The sequence below is a fragment of the Carya illinoinensis genome, chromosome 3, assembly GCF_018687715.1.
Source record: "Carya illinoinensis cultivar Pawnee chromosome 3, C.illinoinensisPawnee_v1, whole genome shotgun sequence".
NCBI classification, from domain to species: Eukaryota; Viridiplantae; Streptophyta; class Magnoliopsida; order Fagales; family Juglandaceae; genus Carya; species Carya illinoinensis.
Genome location: NC_056754.1, coordinates 31,668,581 through 31,688,794, shown reverse-complemented (window position 1 = coordinate 31,688,794; position 20,214 = coordinate 31,668,581). Strand labels below are relative to the sequence as shown.

At 35.4% G+C, this 20,214-nt stretch overlaps 1 protein-coding gene across 8 annotated transcripts; it reads right to left on the bottom strand.

The window, feature by feature from the left end:
- Nucleotides 1-4,670: 4,670 nt before the first annotated feature.
- Nucleotides 4,671-18,458, bottom strand: LOC122304112 (protein MEI2-like 2). 8 transcript variants are annotated; one of them, XM_043116169.1, is made up of 14 exons: nt 18,185-18,458; nt 17,105-17,158; nt 16,837-16,980; nt 16,289-16,755; nt 15,924-16,052; nt 13,457-13,615; nt 13,237-13,353; nt 12,958-13,109; nt 9,374-9,465; nt 8,324-9,239; nt 8,138-8,222; nt 8,008-8,043; nt 7,429-7,608; nt 4,671-5,350 (listed from the first exon to the last, which is right to left on the bottom strand). In XM_043116169.1, the coding sequence occupies exons 2-14, from the start codon at nt 17,121-17,123 to the stop codon at nt 5,234-5,236; spliced, it is 2,613 nt and encodes an 870-aa protein (XP_042972103.1). In that variant the 5' UTR covers nt 17,124-17,158; nt 18,185-18,458; the 3' UTR covers nt 4,671-5,233. The 8 variants fall into 8 exon arrangements, with proteins under 8 accessions (XP_042972103.1, XP_042972100.1, XP_042972102.1 ...); XM_043116166.1 differs by having other exon boundaries at nt 7,975-8,043; nt 18,185-18,457; XM_043116168.1 differs by having other exon boundaries at nt 7,975-8,043; nt 16,837-16,962; nt 18,185-18,457.
- Nucleotides 18,459-20,214: the final 1,756 nt, after the last annotated feature.

The window sequence follows — 20,214 nt, the reverse complement described above, 5'->3', positions numbered from 1 at the left end:
GGAAGAAGAAGGAAAAGAAAAGAAAGAAAAAAAAGAAAAAGAAAAAGAAAAAGAAAGAAGAAAAAGAAAAGAGAAAAAGGAAAAAGGGGAAAAAGAGATATAGGAAAGAGATGAGGTCCAATCCTCACTCCGGGAAAACAAAACAAATCCGCCGAAACGAGATTAAAAACCGTAAAACGACTAAAATAAATAAAACACAACATCAAATAAAATAAAAACCAATTTTAAAACGCAATAAATTAAAATAATTAAACTAATATATTAATTAAAATAAAAACAACCCTTCAGTGAAAATACAAGCGAAAGCGGGTCATCACAAGTAATAATCCAAAAGCCACAAGATAAAAAATATATCCATGCTACAACAATATGCATGAACATGATACCATATGCCTATGTCCCAAAATTCACATTTTCCATAGACGTCAAAAATCCCATTTTGGCACAAAACATTTCCTTTAAACATAGTCTCGTCATTATCCCAGATAATAGTCCAAAAACCAAACCATCAGAGCACTATAGGCGGGACTCTACCACCATCCCTACGCGTGCATCGTAGGTGGGAATCACAAGCGGGATTCTACCACCGTCCCTGCTTACCACCATCCCTACGCCGCGTGCACCATAGGCTGGAATCACAGGCAGGACTCTACCATCATCCTTGCTCACCACCATCCCTACACGTGCCTCTGACTCAAACCAGTCAATCCAATCGTTCATATATACCAAAAATCATTTCTCACTTGAAAGCCCAGTTTTCAAGTTCCAACACGTGTACATACGTGCAATTACACGAAAACCCAATTTTCCTTTTTGAACATGAACATGTATGCACTATGCAATGCAAATATTAAGACACAAAATATCCAATAAATCTCAACATCAACCAAACATAAGTAACTCCATCATCAAATCCATCCGACCCCCGACTCCTCGGACTCAGTCCGGAATTAACCAACCAGTCGATGAATTTATTGTAAAAGCAATAATATATTTAAATCTAAAATATAGTTTGAAAAATACTTACAGCGCTATATGATAATTTTTGAAGGATCAAGGAGTTGCAAACGGCGCGAAAAAGCAACATAATAGTGTAAAATACACTGTGGCCGTGGGTTGTAAAATATCCACTTTCGAACGGGGACAAACCAAGACTTGGAATTGATAGGGAATGGCCTAGAAATGTTTATGAAGCTAAAGGAAGTGAAAGTTGGCCGTGGGCGGCGGCGAAAATGGTGGTGGAAGCGAAAAAATGGCAAAACGGAGTTGAGCTTGTGGGAGCTGCTCCGGAAACGGATCGGAGCCGAAAATGGGTGGTTTAGGACAGCAAGAGGTAGGTGACGAAGTGGTGAAGAGATGGTGGCCGGAGGTGGAACGACGGTGGCGGAAATGCACAAAAACTGTGCGGCTTGGAGGGGCTCTTGGCGACAAACGGCGGCTCGGATGGAAGTGAAACTTGGTGGAGAGGTTCACCGGTCGGAGGGGAAGAGAACTGGGTGGGTGGTGTAGGCCATGTCGTCGGCGAGCGGCGGTGCTGGGCTGAGAAGCAGAACGGTAACAGTGAGAGAGAGAGAGAGAGAGAGAGAGAGAGAGAGAGAGAGAGAGAGAGAGAGAGAGAGAGAGAGAGAGAGAGCACGTCACGCACGGGAGGAGAAAATCGGGAAGGAAGAAAGAAAAAAGAAAAGAAAGAAAAGAAGGAAAGAAAAGAAAAAAAGAAAAAGAGAAAAAAAGAAAAGAGAAAAAGAAAAGATGGGGAAAAGAAATGAGGTCTAATCCTTACCTCTGGAGTCCAGAAACTGATCCAATGAAAACAATTTTAAAAACTATAAAACGACTAAATTAATTTAAACACCACATCAAACTAAAGTATAATAAATAACTAGTAAAAACTAAGAACTAAATTTTAAATCCAAAAACAAACTAAATTAAATAACACAGCAATTTAAATTCAAAACGATAATTAATATAAAGAAAGCTCCACAAAACAAATATTACAACTAAATAAATCCAATTAAAATACAATAAATTAAAATAAAAGAACTAATATTTTAATTAAATTAAAATACTCCTTCAGTGAAAATACACGTAAAAACGGGGTATCATACAGGCAGTGATCTTAAGAAGAGACATCAATCTACATGATTATACACTGTATGTCTACCAATCTTATTATACCAAAAATGCTTTGTTAAGGCCAATAAATTTGAGACATCAAAGTGAAGCATATAAGTTTCAATGGATAATAAACTTCAAAACCATTGTTGAAAAGATCGAAGATGACGAGCCAGCACTTAAACCACCAGAATATAACCTCGTTCTTTGGAATGAGCTTGACGTATACAAAGACACAGATGCTGAAATAGGCAATTACTATATAAATGTCGATATTTTTATATAGTTCCCTCTCATTGCAAAGTAACAAATTTTTTTTTCCTAAATCAGATATTTTGGCACTTGCAATTCATATGAACCCGCCAAATGAAGTGAATACGAACCATGGAAAAGCGTTAGTCTAAGAGATATACTTGATTGATCCAAGGTATGAACGTATATTGTCTCACACTGGTAAAATTTATAAGCTAATATATTATAATAGTTTTATCATGATGAATTTAACACCATTTATAATTTTAATAATCTAAAACTCATGCATTTGACAATGTGGAATCGATTTGTTAATGATGAATGCCACGAAATTTCTAACCTTATTCTGGCAAAGCCCATTGTTCTTGGAACACTGATCAAAGTTTCTTCTTATAATGGTACTTCCTATTAATATCAACATTCTTATTAATTATATATATTATACTTGTATATTTATTCATTCATGTTTATAATATAGGCCCGTTGTTGTCATCAAGACCAACGAGTGTTTTTACCGTTGAGCCTATTCTTCCATCTTTCGTTGCATTACATACATGGTAAATAACTTATTTAATTTTTTTTTTCCATTTCTTATTTAAATGCACTATAAATTTTATGTTGTTTTTTTCACTGTAAATCTATCTTTGTCTGTATTGATGTTTAACTTTATTTACTAATTCAAATTCTCAGGGCAGCACAAAACGGTGGATTGCTGGAAGAGATAATTGGAAATAGTTTTGGATCATCTTCAAGCAATTCTATCAATCTAATCATAAAAATATCTGAAATTATAGAAAAATTGATATCTACTCCAACAATGGCAGTATATTTTTCTTTTTTTTTTTAAAGCCAAAATATCTTATTTTAAAGAATAAAATTCATTTTTTTACTCTTTCGAATGATTTTATTTTATTTTTTTGAGACATGGAGATTGGAGGTTGGTTGGGATGAAATGGAGATAGAGGATGAAAATTTGTGAATTGTGTGCTGTGGATTTAGAACTGTACATAGCTTAAATTTAAAATGTTGATTGTTTGTTGGGTTTAATTTATGTACTAAGGATGAATTTCGAATCCCTTTATATGGTATCATTTGGATGTTGGTTAATGCACGTAATTATTCTGTCTTAATGCAATGATCCACATTTTTGGTTAAATGCAAATTCAGAATGATTGATTTTCACCAATCATTCCACTACATGTCATGCAAGAATTGCAGCAAAGCAATTGGCTACGAGCGTGGTGAAAACTTCCTATGTTATATAGTTTCAAGAATATGACGATTGCACAGCCAAGATAAACATTTTCCTCCTATTTTGAAATTAAAAATTTTTACATGATAATTAGAACATTTTAATTGCTGACATCAACAAATAATAATTTATTCATTCTGTCAGGTGTCGAGTTTACTTAAATGTATATAATAACAGCACATCGACGACACCAGTGGTTATTTTTTTTATCTTTAGCAGAGCAAATTTTGGGATGTACAACAATTGATCTTATAGAACATACAGGCGAGGTAAAATCTATACATTTAAATACATTTAAAAACTTTGATACATTATCTTTTTACATGTTTTCATCATTATAGAAACATTTGCCTTATCTTGAAGACATTGCAAATAACATTGAAAATAATGAGTGGATCTTAGTGTTGGGCACACAGATGAATGAATCTGGGAAGCTACGTTAAAATAAGCTTATTATATTGTATGTTAATAACGTCCCAGGAACAGTAGAATGAGTTTCAAAACCTTTCTTTTTAAGCTTTGGACTGTTATAATATATAAATACAAAATAATCGTATATAGTTGTAATTATGTTCATGAGAATTCTGTGTTGTAGCTATGAATATTTTACAGACAATATATATAATGCTTATTATAAATAAGAAAAAAATTGTTAAAATATAAATAAAACTCTGTCCGTTTGTAGCTAAACTGTCATCAAGGACATGAGAGTCCTTGATGTCATTCCAGCAAATTTTCAGAACGTCATCTCTAACTAAAATATCGCCTCACCTGTCAAAACCATTGACACAACAACATCGTCACCTCCTAGTAGGGTCCACCACTAATGTATCGAACTCGAAGTGCCAATTTTATTGCACACAATATTGGGCATCTTTGACGATGTTGCTCGATGCGATCCTACCACGTAAATTCCACGAATCTTTTTGTATTGGTCAAGCATGACATTTACTTTCTGGCCTAAACAACGTAAGAAACCTGGAAAATCTTGACCATGATCACCCACTTCAGATAACATAACAAAGATCAATCCAACAAGGTTTGAGAGAGTGAGTGAGAGAATAACAACACATGCACCAACCATATATTTTTATCGGATACACATTTTCATACGGCACATTTCGCCAACACTGAACAACGCATCAACAGGATATTGTGTTCGTCTCCTATCTGTACAGTTTTTAATAGCCCCATATTCTATAGACATCTACCCATGAATATATAAATCATATTTTCCAATGGCAGGAAAAAAAAACAAAACCAGAGGGAAGACGGAAAGGAAAACCCGGAAGGGGAGCCTGCACAAATCGACGAGTGATGCATATTGCTGCAGATAGACTTCACAATTCAGCAATACTTGATCACTTTATTCTTCCCCCGTTGTCAATTAGCAATCCGTAGCTTTATATACACACAATGCTGTCTCTTTTCCTTCTATACTTCTTCATGAGATATTTCTCAAGCATCCATCACCCAGAGGGGACAATGCAATCGTATGGGCAGTTATATACATGTTACTTTGTCCTCTTTCACCTTTACATACCAATAACGACTATGTAACACTTAGAAGCTCCCAACTCCATTTCTGAAGTCTGAGAATAAGATTTCCATACACTGTTAGTCTTTCTCTGGCTTCTTTTCCACATTTCCCTTTGGGCTCTCCAAAGAATCCCCTGAGTAAGATCCATCTGGTTGACGAATACAAATGTTCAAGTTTCTAGAAAGGAAAGGTTCCTGGAGGATAAAGAGACAGAACCGTTAGAAAATAATTTATGGTTACAAGAAGACAAGTTGAAGGAACGCTGCCTTCTGATAAATCTTGAACAGAATTTCCTGTGTCTAGGAATTCTAAAACGGGATTATTAGCAACTTCATAATTTTTTTTATTCAGATCAATTCGAATCAAAAAAGTCAATGGGACAATGGAAGTCAGACTTGACCCTTGTACTAGCTACTTCAACCATCAGCTCAGACACCCTCTTGAGCTGCGCTCCCCAACCCAAAACAAAGAAAAATCCTGTATATTTAAATTTTCTAGCACACATTTGCCTCTCCTCCTCTCCATAAATTATCCTAAGCATGTATGTTTCATTTTTGCATCCCTTTTTCCATTCATTTTTAATGTTAAACATGACAGTATGAGAGCAACTGTGGTAAAAAAGAAAAAAAGAAACCGAAGCAGTGAAAACAATAGAAAGGAAAGGGAAGACTACGCTTTACTCTTCCCATCCCTCCTCCCCTCCAGAAAAAATACCATTGCTTTTGCAATATGACATTCAAAACACAAACAAAAGCCATTGCCTGGTCTCACATTTTGAAATATATTCAGAAATTTGACCCTTGCAAAATCCGACCATTGAAATAGAGGAAACATAGATGAAGTGGCAAGACCTAAGTGAAGGGTGGATGTAGGATTTAAATTGGGGGGCTAAGAGGCAACGTTGATAGTTTAGAGGTCCTATTGCAAAAGGAGTGGTAGTTCTAGGAGGCAAAGAACACATCACAAACCCAAAGAAGGTTATGACAACTCTCCTTTCATCAAAACAACTCTAAAACAAACTTAATAACAAGGTTATGACAAAATAACCGTAAAACACTAGCCTTTACATGGAGTAAGAACCTAAAACCCTAGACATATACCTAATGATAGACGTAGAAAAAGAAATCAAGCAAAGCAAAAGAAATCCCTAGTGCCATCTAAATTTTGGGGTCTAGCTTATCTTGCATCGAATAGTTCCTCAGAATAACACATGGTTAAAAGTACTCTTGAGTGCCTGATTATGCATGGAGCGAGATGCTTAACTTAATAAAAAAAAAATTAAAAAAACAATGCCTCAACCAAATACAACCTCATCAAAGCTCAAACATAAGATGCAGTAAAAACCATAAAAGAATACTCAGTAGACGTCAATGTAACAATTACAGAGAAAAAACAAAACAAATATGCATGAAGCTCTAATTACTTTTTCATTGCTAAAGTGTATATTCAGTCTCTAAAAATATCAAAATTTAAATTTAATCCCTCGAAATTATTGCATGTCTGTTAGTCTCATGTTTAGTTATTTAAGTTTCTTGACCTGCGGTGTCACATAACAGAATGAGAACTATGCACCCTTTTTTATATGATGTGACGCTTAATAAATTGGCTCTATAGTCTTTTATCAGACAAGCCCCCAAAAATATTAGGAATTAGTGGTGCACGTGGCCAACACCTGATCCCTCCCCCCCCCTTTTCTCTCTCTCTACCTCACCAGCTGTATCATCACCCTGACCATAGCGCTCTTCCCTATATTAGTCCAAATCACAGAAATGATAGTATAGAACTCCCAGCAGAAATAAGAGGACCCCTGGCCCAAACCCAAACTTCTCACAAGTCCACTGGCTGCACAGCTCCAATTCCGAGGAGGCAATTGGCTACCAAGGTTGCCAGAAGGCTACTCTGGTCACCAGAGTGAAGAAAAACCCACAGGTTATAACCAGGGACCGTGGTCTGCTGAAAGATCCAAAGGTACCAAAAGAGCACACAGCTCCTGACCTGCAAGCTCCCATTCCAGCACCTTCCACAGGACTGCCAAAATCTTCAAAACCAATCAGCTAGTTGGTTCCCTCCATTTGAATCCCATGGCTTAAGGCTTTCTTATACAAAGCCAGACAAGCACATTTGTAACAAAGCATCCACCAAATCAATCTTTTAAGAAATCAAAGCTTAACTTGCATTTTGGCAATTAACATTCCAAGTCATTCAGCAGAAAATTTCCGGACTTCGGTCATGCTCATGAAAAGAAAAGTTCTACAATTCAGACAATTATTACCTGATCACTTGTCTCTTGTCCCTCTGAGGAGAAGATAATTGGCCAGCATTGTCTATCTTCATTCGTTAGGCTTGAATTCTGAAAGTGTGTCACAAGGGCAGGCTTGCCCTGGATTCGTGCATATGCCAATGAAGAAACTTTTTCACTATTAAACTTCTCCCACTTCTTTCCATGAAATGCCTGCAAAAATTTCATGGAATAGGTTCTAGCATATAAAAAGGATTTCGTTATTTTGATCCAGCTAATTAAGTTTGTGAATTATGTGAATAGTTGGTCATATATAAATGCAAAGAATTTCCTCTTCAACTGTAAAACAGTTGCACGGCAGAATCACCCTTTTATGAATATACAAGCAAAATACTGATTGTACCACGTTATTTTATGACAAGTAACTCTGGAAGCCATGCCAATGCAACTCATTTTTTACCCAGACCCATATTAACATGCCCACAGCACACAAACTTTTGCCACATTGACATAAAAGAAAATCTAAAATTAACTTTGTATTGCTACTACTTGAGACTCGGAAAATAATCAAAATTGAACCTCATAGAAGGGGATAATGTGGGAAGGAGAGACCATATTGATGAAGGCATAACCCACATTGCACTTATTCTGCAGCAGACAATTGTCAACTTCAAACTTCAGTGGCAATTCGACATGAGAGATTTTAAGAAGAATGCATCATAAATTAGTGTAGTGGTATTACCTTAAAATCAATTGGCAAGTAAATAAAATCATAAGTACCCTGGTGATTTTCATCAATAGCCGCCAGTAGCATCTTCGAAGTGTACCTGGTAGGAGAATCAGGTGAAGCCATCAAGGAATTTTGACCACTGTATTTAAACACAAAAACTCAATTATTTGAAAATTTTAATCCTATGGTTTTTCATACTTGTTAGGGATGTTTTTAATCATCAAGGTAGTCCTGAAATCTTCCCCGCTGATAATTTTATCCAAATCAAGCTGGTACTGCTTCTGGCCATCTGTCAGATTCCAACTATTCTCAACTCGCCGACTTGGGCCACATTCACCTAGTCCCTCATAGCCGGTTGCTCTGGGTCCTGGATAAGAACCATTGCCAAGGAACATGGGAGCATGCCTTGGCAGGGACATGATTCTGAAACTGGGTGAACCATTTTCAGTTACGTTTCCTGAAAGACCTACATGAGCACCAATGTTCATAACATTGTTGCGACTTGAATCCATGTTCGAAAATGCAACTGGATTCATGAAGGATGTGTCTGGTGACTCCGGGAAGAAGCCAAACTGCCTTTGAAGAGGAACAACAGATGGAGCAGATCCAACATGATGGTGGTTATGCAAGCCAAGAAAAGAATCTTTTTCACCCGTATATGGAAAACCCTGATCGTGTCCACTGGATGCAAATGGGTGCCCCACAGATGATGTTTGCCATGCAGAAGAATTGATATGCTCAGAGTAAGGGCCAGGACTTCCCCAGAGAAACTGAGGACCAGATAAAGTTCCAATGCCAGGTGAATTCAGATTCATGTCGGAACATGGAGATAGTGTTCCTGGACTAGCAATAAATTTCTGCTCAGAAAAGGAACGGGAATGCTGATATGCTGTTCCTTGCGTTTGCCCAGTGTTAGGAAATATAAGGTTCACCCTTCCGGTGTCCTTACCAATTGGTGCAAATTTTGCAGAGTTAGACAGATGACGTGGAGGAATTGAAGTTAACCCAGGCATTTGGTTGCTACTTAAAGGGCTGAGATTTCCTCGACCAGGGGACTTGCTAAAAGCATGCAGAGGATTATGATCACCTGCACTGCCAAATTGCAGCCAGTTACCTGTCATGAAAGTCCAAGTAATTTCAATTTATAAATAAAAATGTTCCAACAAGACTATCAATACAAGAAATTAATGAGAATAAGCTTTAGAATATGTTATCTAATAAATACAATGTGTTTAGAGATAGAAATACCTGGAGAAGAGTTGGTGACAGGTGAACCCACATGATATTGGAAGCCTCGAGCTTCATCTAGCTCTAGCTCTTGACTTAGTTGCTGCATCAAGCTACAGATCAGGAGGTACAACCAGGTTAATTTCTTCACAGCTTAATCAATTAATAATAATTCGTGACAAGGCATCAATTAAAATGCAAACAGGGTTAGAAAAACAATCTATGAGCCCAATTCACATAATTCCAAAATGAGCAGAGAAACATTAAAAGACCCATCAGAAAAAGTATCGACTATCAAGGGACACAAATTTGCAGAGAGACTTAATAGCTCACAATATACGTTCAAGAAACAGAAGCCAAGAATTACAATAGCATAGGAAGTTTTCATACAAGTTGCCCATGATATAACTCAAGTGTAACGACTTTACTTCCTATTTTCCTGTATTCATGGGTCCTCATTTCGGCTTTGCAGATCAAACTAAATTATACAACAGTCTGCAGCTATGATTACAACAAAGAAGTGCACAAGTATATTACTTTTTAGGCTACAATGGGTAGAAGTGTGATTATACTATCTTCTTCAGTTACTTTTTCTACAGTTTGATTTTTAAGTATTTTTTATAGCAGCCAGGAGTAACTATACTAAGGAAGTACTCTTCCAAATTGGCTAATTTTAGAAATTTTTTAATGAAATTTTGAGGTTTCAAAGTCTTGCATGGGTTAGTTGCGGGTTAAACAAGTTGAGTGTGTTTTAAGGCATTGCTTGGTTAAGGGTTTCACCCACTTATAGTATTTCAGGCAATATGTTGGAACTGACGGGAGATTGTGTTTTGGAGTCTATTATTTCATGTGGAGGATTTTAGGTTAAGCAAGAATGATTGGTGATACTTTGGAAGTCATGTAGTGATTTTATGCAATGAATAAAAGAAGAATGCGAGTCATAAGGAAAGTAGGTTTAGATTCGTACCAGTAATTAGGGTTGAGTTAAGAGGATGTTAGACATCAAAGGAAGCCTTTAGGCATAGTTGCATGTTTTATATTCATGTGTTATTTACGCATAAGAAAATGTTTATTCGACTGTATGAATTATTATAGGTTCCTTTTGCTGCTTCAAGACATGTGCATTTAAGCTTACTTTGCGGAAGAGTTGAGGTAAGTGACTATGATCATACCCTTTCACATCATTTTATGTAACTGAGAAATGTCATTTTCATTATGGTATAGATATGCACATGTTCAAAACTATATATGTATAGATTGTTCTTGGCAGCCCCTGTTACATGAACCCTTATTATTAATGTAATGCATGTGACATGTAAATGTATGACTGTCAATAGCCTGATATGTATATAGTACAACTATATATTTTAAATGAATGAAAGAGAAGGTAAGGAAAGGTTAAATGGAAATAAAATAAATGAAAGGAATGATTGCATGTTTGACTGTTGAGGAAATAAATGAACTGGCCATGATAGTGGAGACGGTACCATGAGGTTAAGGGTTTGGTTGTAATGCCGGAATGCGTCACTAGCGTCCATTCCTGAGGAGGCTAGGTTCTTACCCACTAGCCCCAAATAGATTCGAGACTGCAAGGGTTGCTAAACCTAGCACATGGGGTAACAGTGTGTAATGGCCATTAAGGATATAAAAATAAAGGAATGTATGTCTGTATGAGGTCAATTGTTATGTATTGTATTATGATGATGATGACTGACTGTTAATGCTTGACTAAAAACCTAGATTGTTATTATATTTATTGTTTGATGTAGTTCTTATTACATATTCCAACTCTCTTTTCTTTTTTTTTTTGTGTGTGTGCCTGCCCCAGGTGATGACATTCATGAAGATGCTGCAGGACAGGATATGGCCAAGGGAGGCAAGACCAAGGCTTGACAATTTTGGGTTTTGCTATTTGCTTTATTTCCACAACTAAGTATTGTAACACATGATTTTAGACTCTTTTTCAATAAGTGCTACTGTGAACCTTGTTAGGGATGTTTTCTTCCAATAAAGTACTTTTGGTTTTATAACTTTGATAATGGAATCTTTAATATCTGGTGCTAAGGAAAAACATTTAAGTTTAGTAGCACTCAGTTTCTCTAGCTTTTAAAACCCTAGGGGATGGGGTGTTACATGAGCTGCTCTGATAAATCTTACATTCTACTGGAGAAGATCCCTAGATATCTCCAAGAGGTCCACCATATAAGCTTGTCTTCACCTCCTATTCCCAACTAGTGTATTATAGGTGAAATTTGTTCTCTTCTCCAGACCCACCCTAAAAGGAAGTTCAAATGCAGCACATAAGTATTTTGTCCTCCATACTACATTGTAAAAGTGCTTGTCTATATTGTGAACAGGCTGGTTTACCATGCCTAGAGTTGAGCAAAGTACAAATATATGATCTACAGTAACATCAGCATCAAGGTACACGAGCTATGTTGGTTGTATTACAGTATTATAGGCCTTTCAAACTTGGTTTCATGTCCCACAAAAAAAAAATATTTTAGTTGTTATTTCAAATAAGTCAAGCTCAAAACGGTGGAAAAATGTTAGGAAGGTCCGGTCACTCAAGCCATGATACCAGGAGCTGCTGAACCAGGGTTTGAAACCCACTACAGTGACCCCTTGATGATATTTATTCATATATATAGTTCAAGCCACCAAGCTTGTTTGATGCACATCCTAGTCAATAGCTGTTGTAGTTGAATCACGTGGGGTCAACGGATTTGATTAGTTATCAGTTGAAAAAAACATCAGAGGGTAGCTGTCCTCAATAATGTAATACCCGAGACCGAGCATTAGAAAGTTGTGAATGGAATCTCACATTGCTTGCAGGAGGAAGTTCTTGCCCTTGATATTGAGTCCAAGGAGCTGCAATCGTAACAACTAATCTTTTGGAGTATAGGCCCTAACGTGATTTGGGCAGTTTTAGGTCATTACAAATGGTATTAGAAACAAATCCAACTAAAAATGTGGAACTTGAGGCGTGCCACCTATAATGGCATGGCCCATCGAGAATGTCAGGTATTTAAGTGGGGAGGCTGTATATACAATAAATTGAATATAAGAATGTGGTGGATGGTATCCCATATTACTTGGAAGAGGAAGTTCTTGTCTCTTATACTGTTTCCAAGTAACTCAAATTGAACCATGACTAGACTTTTTAGAGTATAAACCTAGATGTGACTTGGGGTTTCTTTGGTTGTTACATAAAAGGATCCAATTCTTGGGCCAAGCAGTCTAACCTTGAGGTCTTAAAACATTTGAGGAGAACTACATGCCAAACTGTAACCCATTGTGTTTGAATTCACTATCAAATGGTCTTTTTGCTCTGGGAGGCATTGGGATGAAAAAATCCATTTTTTTCTGTCATGAGATCCAAAATGCTTCCCATTACTTTTATTCATACAAATGTAATTACATGCAGCTGCTGGGAATTGGCTGGGGTGGTAGATGAATGATTGGGAAACGGAGACGATAGGGCTGTACATTCCAATCTTATTCTAAGAGAGAAAAGGACCAAAAATTTATGCCAACAAGAATGAATAAGCTCAAATTGTAATAACACCAACACTAACAATACGAAACGGTAACATAAAAATTACCTTCGGCGTGCTCCACCAGGACGGCTAGGTTCAAGCTTTATGCGTTTCCCAGCAATGTCACTCCTATTTAATGCTTTAAGAGCTGCCTCTGCAGCTCTAACATCATAGAATTCTATGAACTTATGATGTCTCTTGTGAGGTGTTTCCCTGATCTGTATTTCATTCCAAGGAAATTATAACTTGGAAAACTAAATGTCATGCCATGTATATATACAAAGCTGATTTGATGAACACTAAAGAATCAAACGTATAGAAGATATATGTCCAAGAACGTAGCACCTCTTTGACCTCCCCATACACCCCAAATATTTGGCAAAGGTCATCATTTGACACCGATGGATCCAAATTGAATACCACAAGAGTTCCTTGGTTGATATCCTTTTCTGATGGGTTATCCTGGATTATAGTGCAGAAATAAAGGTGCATGTTATAGAAATTGATAGAATCACATATCAAAAGTCCCCAACCGAATCATTAAAACAAGCATCCTGTTTCCAACCTTTGGAATTGAAAAATGAATGTCAAGTTTTCTTCGCCTCAGGGGCTTATTTTGTAATGCACGCATAGCAGTACGAGCATCTCGGATATCATAGTAAGATATCATCACAAAGCCTCTGTGCTTGCACGCAGTGTATAAAGTCCTGATATCCCCATATTGCTGCCAACAAAAATACATGAAAATCAGTTTCATTATCGATAGGTTATAGACAATACAAAGTATAACTGTTCACAAACATGTATGAATATATCAGCAGTGCCCAACAGAATCATTAACTACTACTAGAGCTAAGTCTAATTGAGGGTGTATCTTGACCAAAGCCCAGGGATGTTGGCGCCACTAAGTTAACATCGCGATACCCATTTTGTGATTAATTATATAAAGCTCACTGAGGTTAAAGGATTAGCTTCCTTAGAAATTTCCGCCTATTTTTCCTTTTACAGTAGTCATTCTCTTTATCACGCATTATGTAATAGCAGGAGTATGTCCAAAGAAGTTTTTAAGCAAGACCAATACATCATATTGTATGTTGTATCATAAGTCCAACCAAAAGCCAATAGTTTATATGAGTCTATGCAAAACAAACATTGTCAAAATTTTACAGACAGAAGCCAAGGGAAAAGTGGTAAATTGTCTAAAAAATCGTAAACTATGTTATAAATAAAACTCCAATATATTCTTAACAACAAACCACTCTGGTTTACTAGTGTTAGGATATAATTTAAATAATTAAATTTACCTTCTCCCATTAGGTTAAGCTTCTCGAATAAGTGGTGATTTAACATTATACATGGTAGAGGTTCAATGTTCAAAGCTTAACTCTACACTCCACCCCATTGCCAAAATCTCTTCCACCGAAGTATTAAATATTCCTTGCAGCTAATCTTGATTGGCCACCATTCAATTGGATGTTAATAATTCCCTTCTACCTGATGACATACCTGAGGCAGTTTACATGGAGTAAACATCTGAATTTGTTGCTCAAAGGCAGTATCAGGGTACTGTGTGCAAGTTAAACAAGGCACTATATGCCTTGAAGCAATCCCCAAGACTGGTTAGGGAAGCTTTCTTGTGATGTATTGGATTTTGATCTTCTTAGATGTCAGACTAAGAATTTAATATTCTGCCTACATCCTACACACTGATGCAAGTTATATTTTGTTGGTAGTGGTGGACAATATTGTAATTACTGGAAGTGACCGATGGGGGATTGGCAGGTTGAAAAAGTTTTTCAAGGATAGGTTTCACACTGAAGATTTAGAAAAACACAGATACTTTCTTGGGATTGAAGTTGGTAGGTGTAAAGGTATTAGTCTATCTCAGAGGACGTATGTACTTGACTTATTGGAAGAAACTGGTTTATTGGGTGCTCAGCCTATTAATACTACTATGGATCTAACTGTACGCTCTTTGAAGATGAGGGATTGTTCTTTGAAGATCCAAGCAGGTATCATCAATTGCTGGAAAGTTGAATGGTCTCTCTCTAGTAGCTCTCTCTAAGCAACACCTAACTCACTCTTCTAAGGAAAATGAAACTCCACTGAGTGGTCTGAGAAATTGAATAGGAGAGTCCCTCTATCTATAGGAAAATTGAGAGATTTAAAAATTAATTTTCTCTCCTCTTGCGACATCACTCTCTTAGTAGACCAAAAGTGAGAGATTAGATAACTGCCAAAAATTTTGCTCACCTCAAGATGTGGTCGCATTTATAACCGTTGGAATTGCACTTCATCTTAAACACAATTGATCCATTGATTTAGATTCAGGAGATTCACTTGACTACGAAACTAACCTAACCATGTTTACTAACTAGTCTTTTTTTATCATAACTCATTAAGCATAATATATAACTCAATCTGAAAACTGAATCAATTATTCCAACCAATTGGATCATAATAATTAAAAAAAAAAAAGAAACTAAAATTGAAAATCTAAATCACAAAACTAATCAAAATTTCAAAGCATAAAAAATTTCAAACTCACTCCACCATCACTCAAGAAACTCATGAAATTTCCCAATTATTTCCAGTTTCTCTTTAGTTGCAAAGATTTTCCCCAAAATTTTCTACTTTTTTCACGGCAATATCATTCAACCTTCACTTTAGTTTTTTTTTTTCAACAGTAAATTTGATGGTGATAGAAAGTAGGCATAGTCAAGTACACAGGGCACAGGCTCAATACTCTCCAAAACAAGTACGTAAAAGTAGAGTTATGCATATTTTTATTAGAAAAGGTGACCAACAGCTCATGCTAGTTGAAAATCTTAGTTTCGTTGAGACTTAAAGACCAGCAAAGGGCGTTCCTGTAAGCAAAGATGCATTAGAAAAATGCCAGAAGGAGATCCACGCTAGTACAGGAGGTTAGTAGAAAAGAGACACCCAGACAAAGATAAGAGAGGAAAAAAGAAATGGGGGAGTGAAAATATTCTCTCTATCCGACAGTAGTAAGCACGATCAGGCTTCCTTACCATTATAAGTGGAACATTTTTTTTTTGTATGGCGTGGAACCTCATCAAAGGTAGGTACTTTGGAAATTCCTGGAAAGTAAACCTTGGATACACATTCCAACCGTAGAACATAATATGGAACTTGGTAATCTAGAGAAATTAAATAAAAAATCTTATACAGCTATACAATTCTTAATGCAGTATGTCAAAATACCCAGAAGACCACAAGTTTGGGGTTTGAAAAAATTCAGATAAGAGCATAATGTATGCCAATATCTCACCTAAAATAAGCAAGGCAGGGTGAAAATAGGAACTGAAAATTTTAATATAGTTGAAAATAGGCAGCCACAACTAAGATGAAACATGCCAACTATAACATAAATTACCTCAAAAAGAGCTCTTAATTCAGAGTCCTCAACATTGATATTGATATTCCTCACAAACAATGTCCTTGACGGGTGCTCCCCATAGGGATGTTCCCCAGCCACTGTTCCCACACTATTTGGAACTGCATAGTGACCAATTCCATTTGAAGTGATACCATCACAAATGCTTAATTTTGAGATACCAATGCTAAGGCTTTCTTGTGCCTCCAAATCTAATTCCATGCTCCCTCCACTGCTGAAAAGGTCATCTTCCAAATCCTCCAGCTGAATAGGCAGACCACTTAGGTCAAAATCATCCATTATGCCAGCAAAAAGCTCGACTTCATCATCAGGAAGCATCCTTTCTATTGCATTTGCTTCAACATGTTCAAGTGGATTCATAGGCTCATTAACTTGGTGAAGTTTATTTAAATTAGGCAAGTAATCATCAACAGATTGACCACCATGTTCAAAATCCGTAAAATTCACTGCATATTGACAAAAATAAGTCCTCAAATATGTGAAGCCGTTGATATCTGCAATATCTCTAAACATGAGCTTAGACATACATATTTCACGAGGAAGAACCATCAAGGAGCTAGAAAACAAGCCCACATCATTTGATGAATGAAACGCACTAATTCCAGGAGCAATTCCACAAGCAGTTTTCCCAGCTTCTTCAAGAACATTAACTGCTGTAATGTTGAATTGACCTAAAAAAGACTTGATAATGAAGCAATGGGTATGACACTTGTATAATCACACACACAGTCAAACACTAAAAACATGTGTACGTGTATAATACTAGTTTTCATGAGCTGAAGAAAGAGGAGGCACCTTCAGAATGACCCAACATGGAGTACTTTGGAGGTTTCTCCACCTAGATAATTTCTAACGACACCAAGTGATCAAAGAAAACTGGAGGTTAAGCTATTATAAAACAATCAACTTACTCTCAGATATATGAAGAAATGAATATGTAACAATTGATTTTAGTAAATATGCAGTAATTGATATGGAGGAAAGAAATGTATATGATACTTGCAATCAATTAATGTTCAACTTTGTTGAAGTTAAATTCATGCACAAATTCTTCAAAATGGTTCGAGAAATTGCATTGTGGTAAGAGTAGTGAAAAAGCACACGTGTGGCCAAGTAACTCTCTATCAATTAGTCACCGAAACATATTTTATAGTTACCAATTATGTATCATCAATCTTCTTACTGATATTGAACATGATCATGAAGAACCAAGAGTTTCAAATAGCTCAGCCTACTGGAACTCGGATCAAGCATCATTTTTCCTTTTCTATCTCATCAAGGTCAATAGAAAAATCCGGAGCATTGTTCGCCAATTCAACACCTAAAACCCTGGAAATTGGTTATGGATACCTATAACTTTCATAGGGGGCCAATCACACCATTACGTCGTCAAACGCGTCATAAACTTATGATTCAATTACTGCAGCAACAGTTACCATAAAACCATGAAGTCAAGTCAACCCCCCCCCCCCCCCCCCCCCCCCCCCAAAAAAAAAGACAAGGCTATAAGCTGTACCTACTACAGTAGTCAGCAAGTACCAAAACTCAAATTAAGCAATAATCCAAACCAAAGTAGTCCAATCTGAGCACACCAATATCTACTCACTAAGCCCGAACCCAGAAGGCTTCATCATTCTCCGTTAAAAGTTATTAAACTCACGAATAAATAACATCCACAACTTAGATTGAAAAAAGAGAGAAAAAGAAAACCTGTAAAATCAGAATTACCTCCAATTATTAAGACGTATACACAGAGAGAAAGAGGAAGAGAGAGAGAGAGAGAGAGAGAGAGAGAGAGAGAGAGAGAGAGAGAGAGAGAAGAGAAGTAAATTGTGGAGAGAATCAACAGAGAGAGTGGTCAAGGAGAGCACATACTTGAAGATGGGCACACTGTCTGGAAGATTAAAAAAGAAAGCTTTGTCTTCGATCAAAAGTCAAGCTGAGAGAGAGACAGAAAGAGGAAGTTTCGTAGAGTGAGAGAAATTTCTTTCTTCTACTCCTCTACTTCCTCCTCCCTCGCCGCGAAACAAGAGAGAAAGAGAGAAGTAAGAACATGGAAACAGAATCCACCTCAAACCATAGAAGCTTGAGAGAGAGAGAGAGAGAGAGAGAGAGATGGAGTTTAACTAAATAAACAACCAAGACCAAGACGAAAATAATATAATAAACTCCTCGTGGTCTTTCCTATAATTGCTACGAGTCTTTTTTGCTTGCTTTGTGTTGCCAAGGCTACGTCTTTTTACAAACTGACAAGGAACTTAGATTTCCACGTGTCAGAGTGTTACCTCATTTAAAATAAAATAAAAAACAAAGCAAAACAAATATTTAAGAACATTGTTGATATAAAATGAATGGGTCTAGAGAGAGCATCGACAGGTCTAGACTAGCTATTTTTGGGCTGGATTGAATTGGTCTAATTCTTTCCAATCTGGTCTAAAAATAGTAGACCGAATTCATTCAGATCAATCTGTAATTCAAAAATTTTTCACCTCGAATCATATTTGATCAGACCGAATAAAAATTTTTTTAATAAAAAATTATATATATTGTTTATGTAAATAATTTTATAAATTAATTATATATATCATAATATTACATAATTATTATATTCTTTAATATATAATTATAATATATAGTACTAGTATATATTAATATATTAACATATTATAAGAGTTATAATATATGTATAAATTTATAATAGTATTAATATAGTTGACTTAATATGTTAGTATTAAATCATTATAACTACGTAGAGTATTATTTATATAGTATTTAATATAACTACATAAAGTATTAGTATAACTATATAGAGTATCAGTAATAAGAATATTACTATTATTTAACATAGTATTACATAGTGTCATAGAGTATTAATACGTGTGTGGGGTTTGAAGAGATATAGTAATACTAATATATTGCATATAGTATTACTATTATTACATATAGTTATTAGTTATAGTATTAGTACTAGTATATTATTAGTTATAATAAATAAGTTAATAACTATTATTAATTTATTATATATTAATAGACTAATAGTATTAGCGTATTACTAATATATATATATATATTAATACACATATAATAGTACACTATATGTATATATATTAAATATATATATATACCTAACTAATATTACTAATATAATATAGCTATACTAAATTAATTATAGTCTAATACTAATACAATTATATAGTTATACTAATCATAAATTCATAATAACTAAATCATTATAAGTCTATGACTATATATATTTAGTATCAATGTTTATTATATTCTTTAATGTATAACTATTAACTATAATATATAGTACTAGTATATATATTAATATATTAACATATTATAAAAGTTATAGTATAAATTATAATATATCATATATGTATAAATTTATAATAGTATTAGTATAGTTAACTTAATATGTAATATATTAGTATTAAATCACTATAATTACATAGAGTATTAGTAATAAGAAAATTACTATTATTTAATAATTATTACTAATGTACTATATACTAATAAACTAATAGTATAGCATATTATTAATATATATAATAGTATACTATATGTATATATATTAAATATATCACAATATAATTACATAAGTATTAAACAAAATGCCATTGGATAGAATTAATAAAAAAAAAAAAAAGTAAAAAGTCTAGGATGGACCAAACGAACCAACCAGACCGGATCAGTCCATAGGGAGTTCAGTCCGGTCCAGAGTGGGAAAACTCTGAACCGAATAGGTCTGGTCCAGTCCACAAAACCTTCCCAGACCAAACCTCCCCCCTAATTGGGTCTACCGGAAGTCCACTAATAAAGATAAAATGAAAGCATAAAATCATAAGAGATTACTAAGCTATAAAAATACAAAAGTGACATAAGATAAGTAGAACTAGTTACTC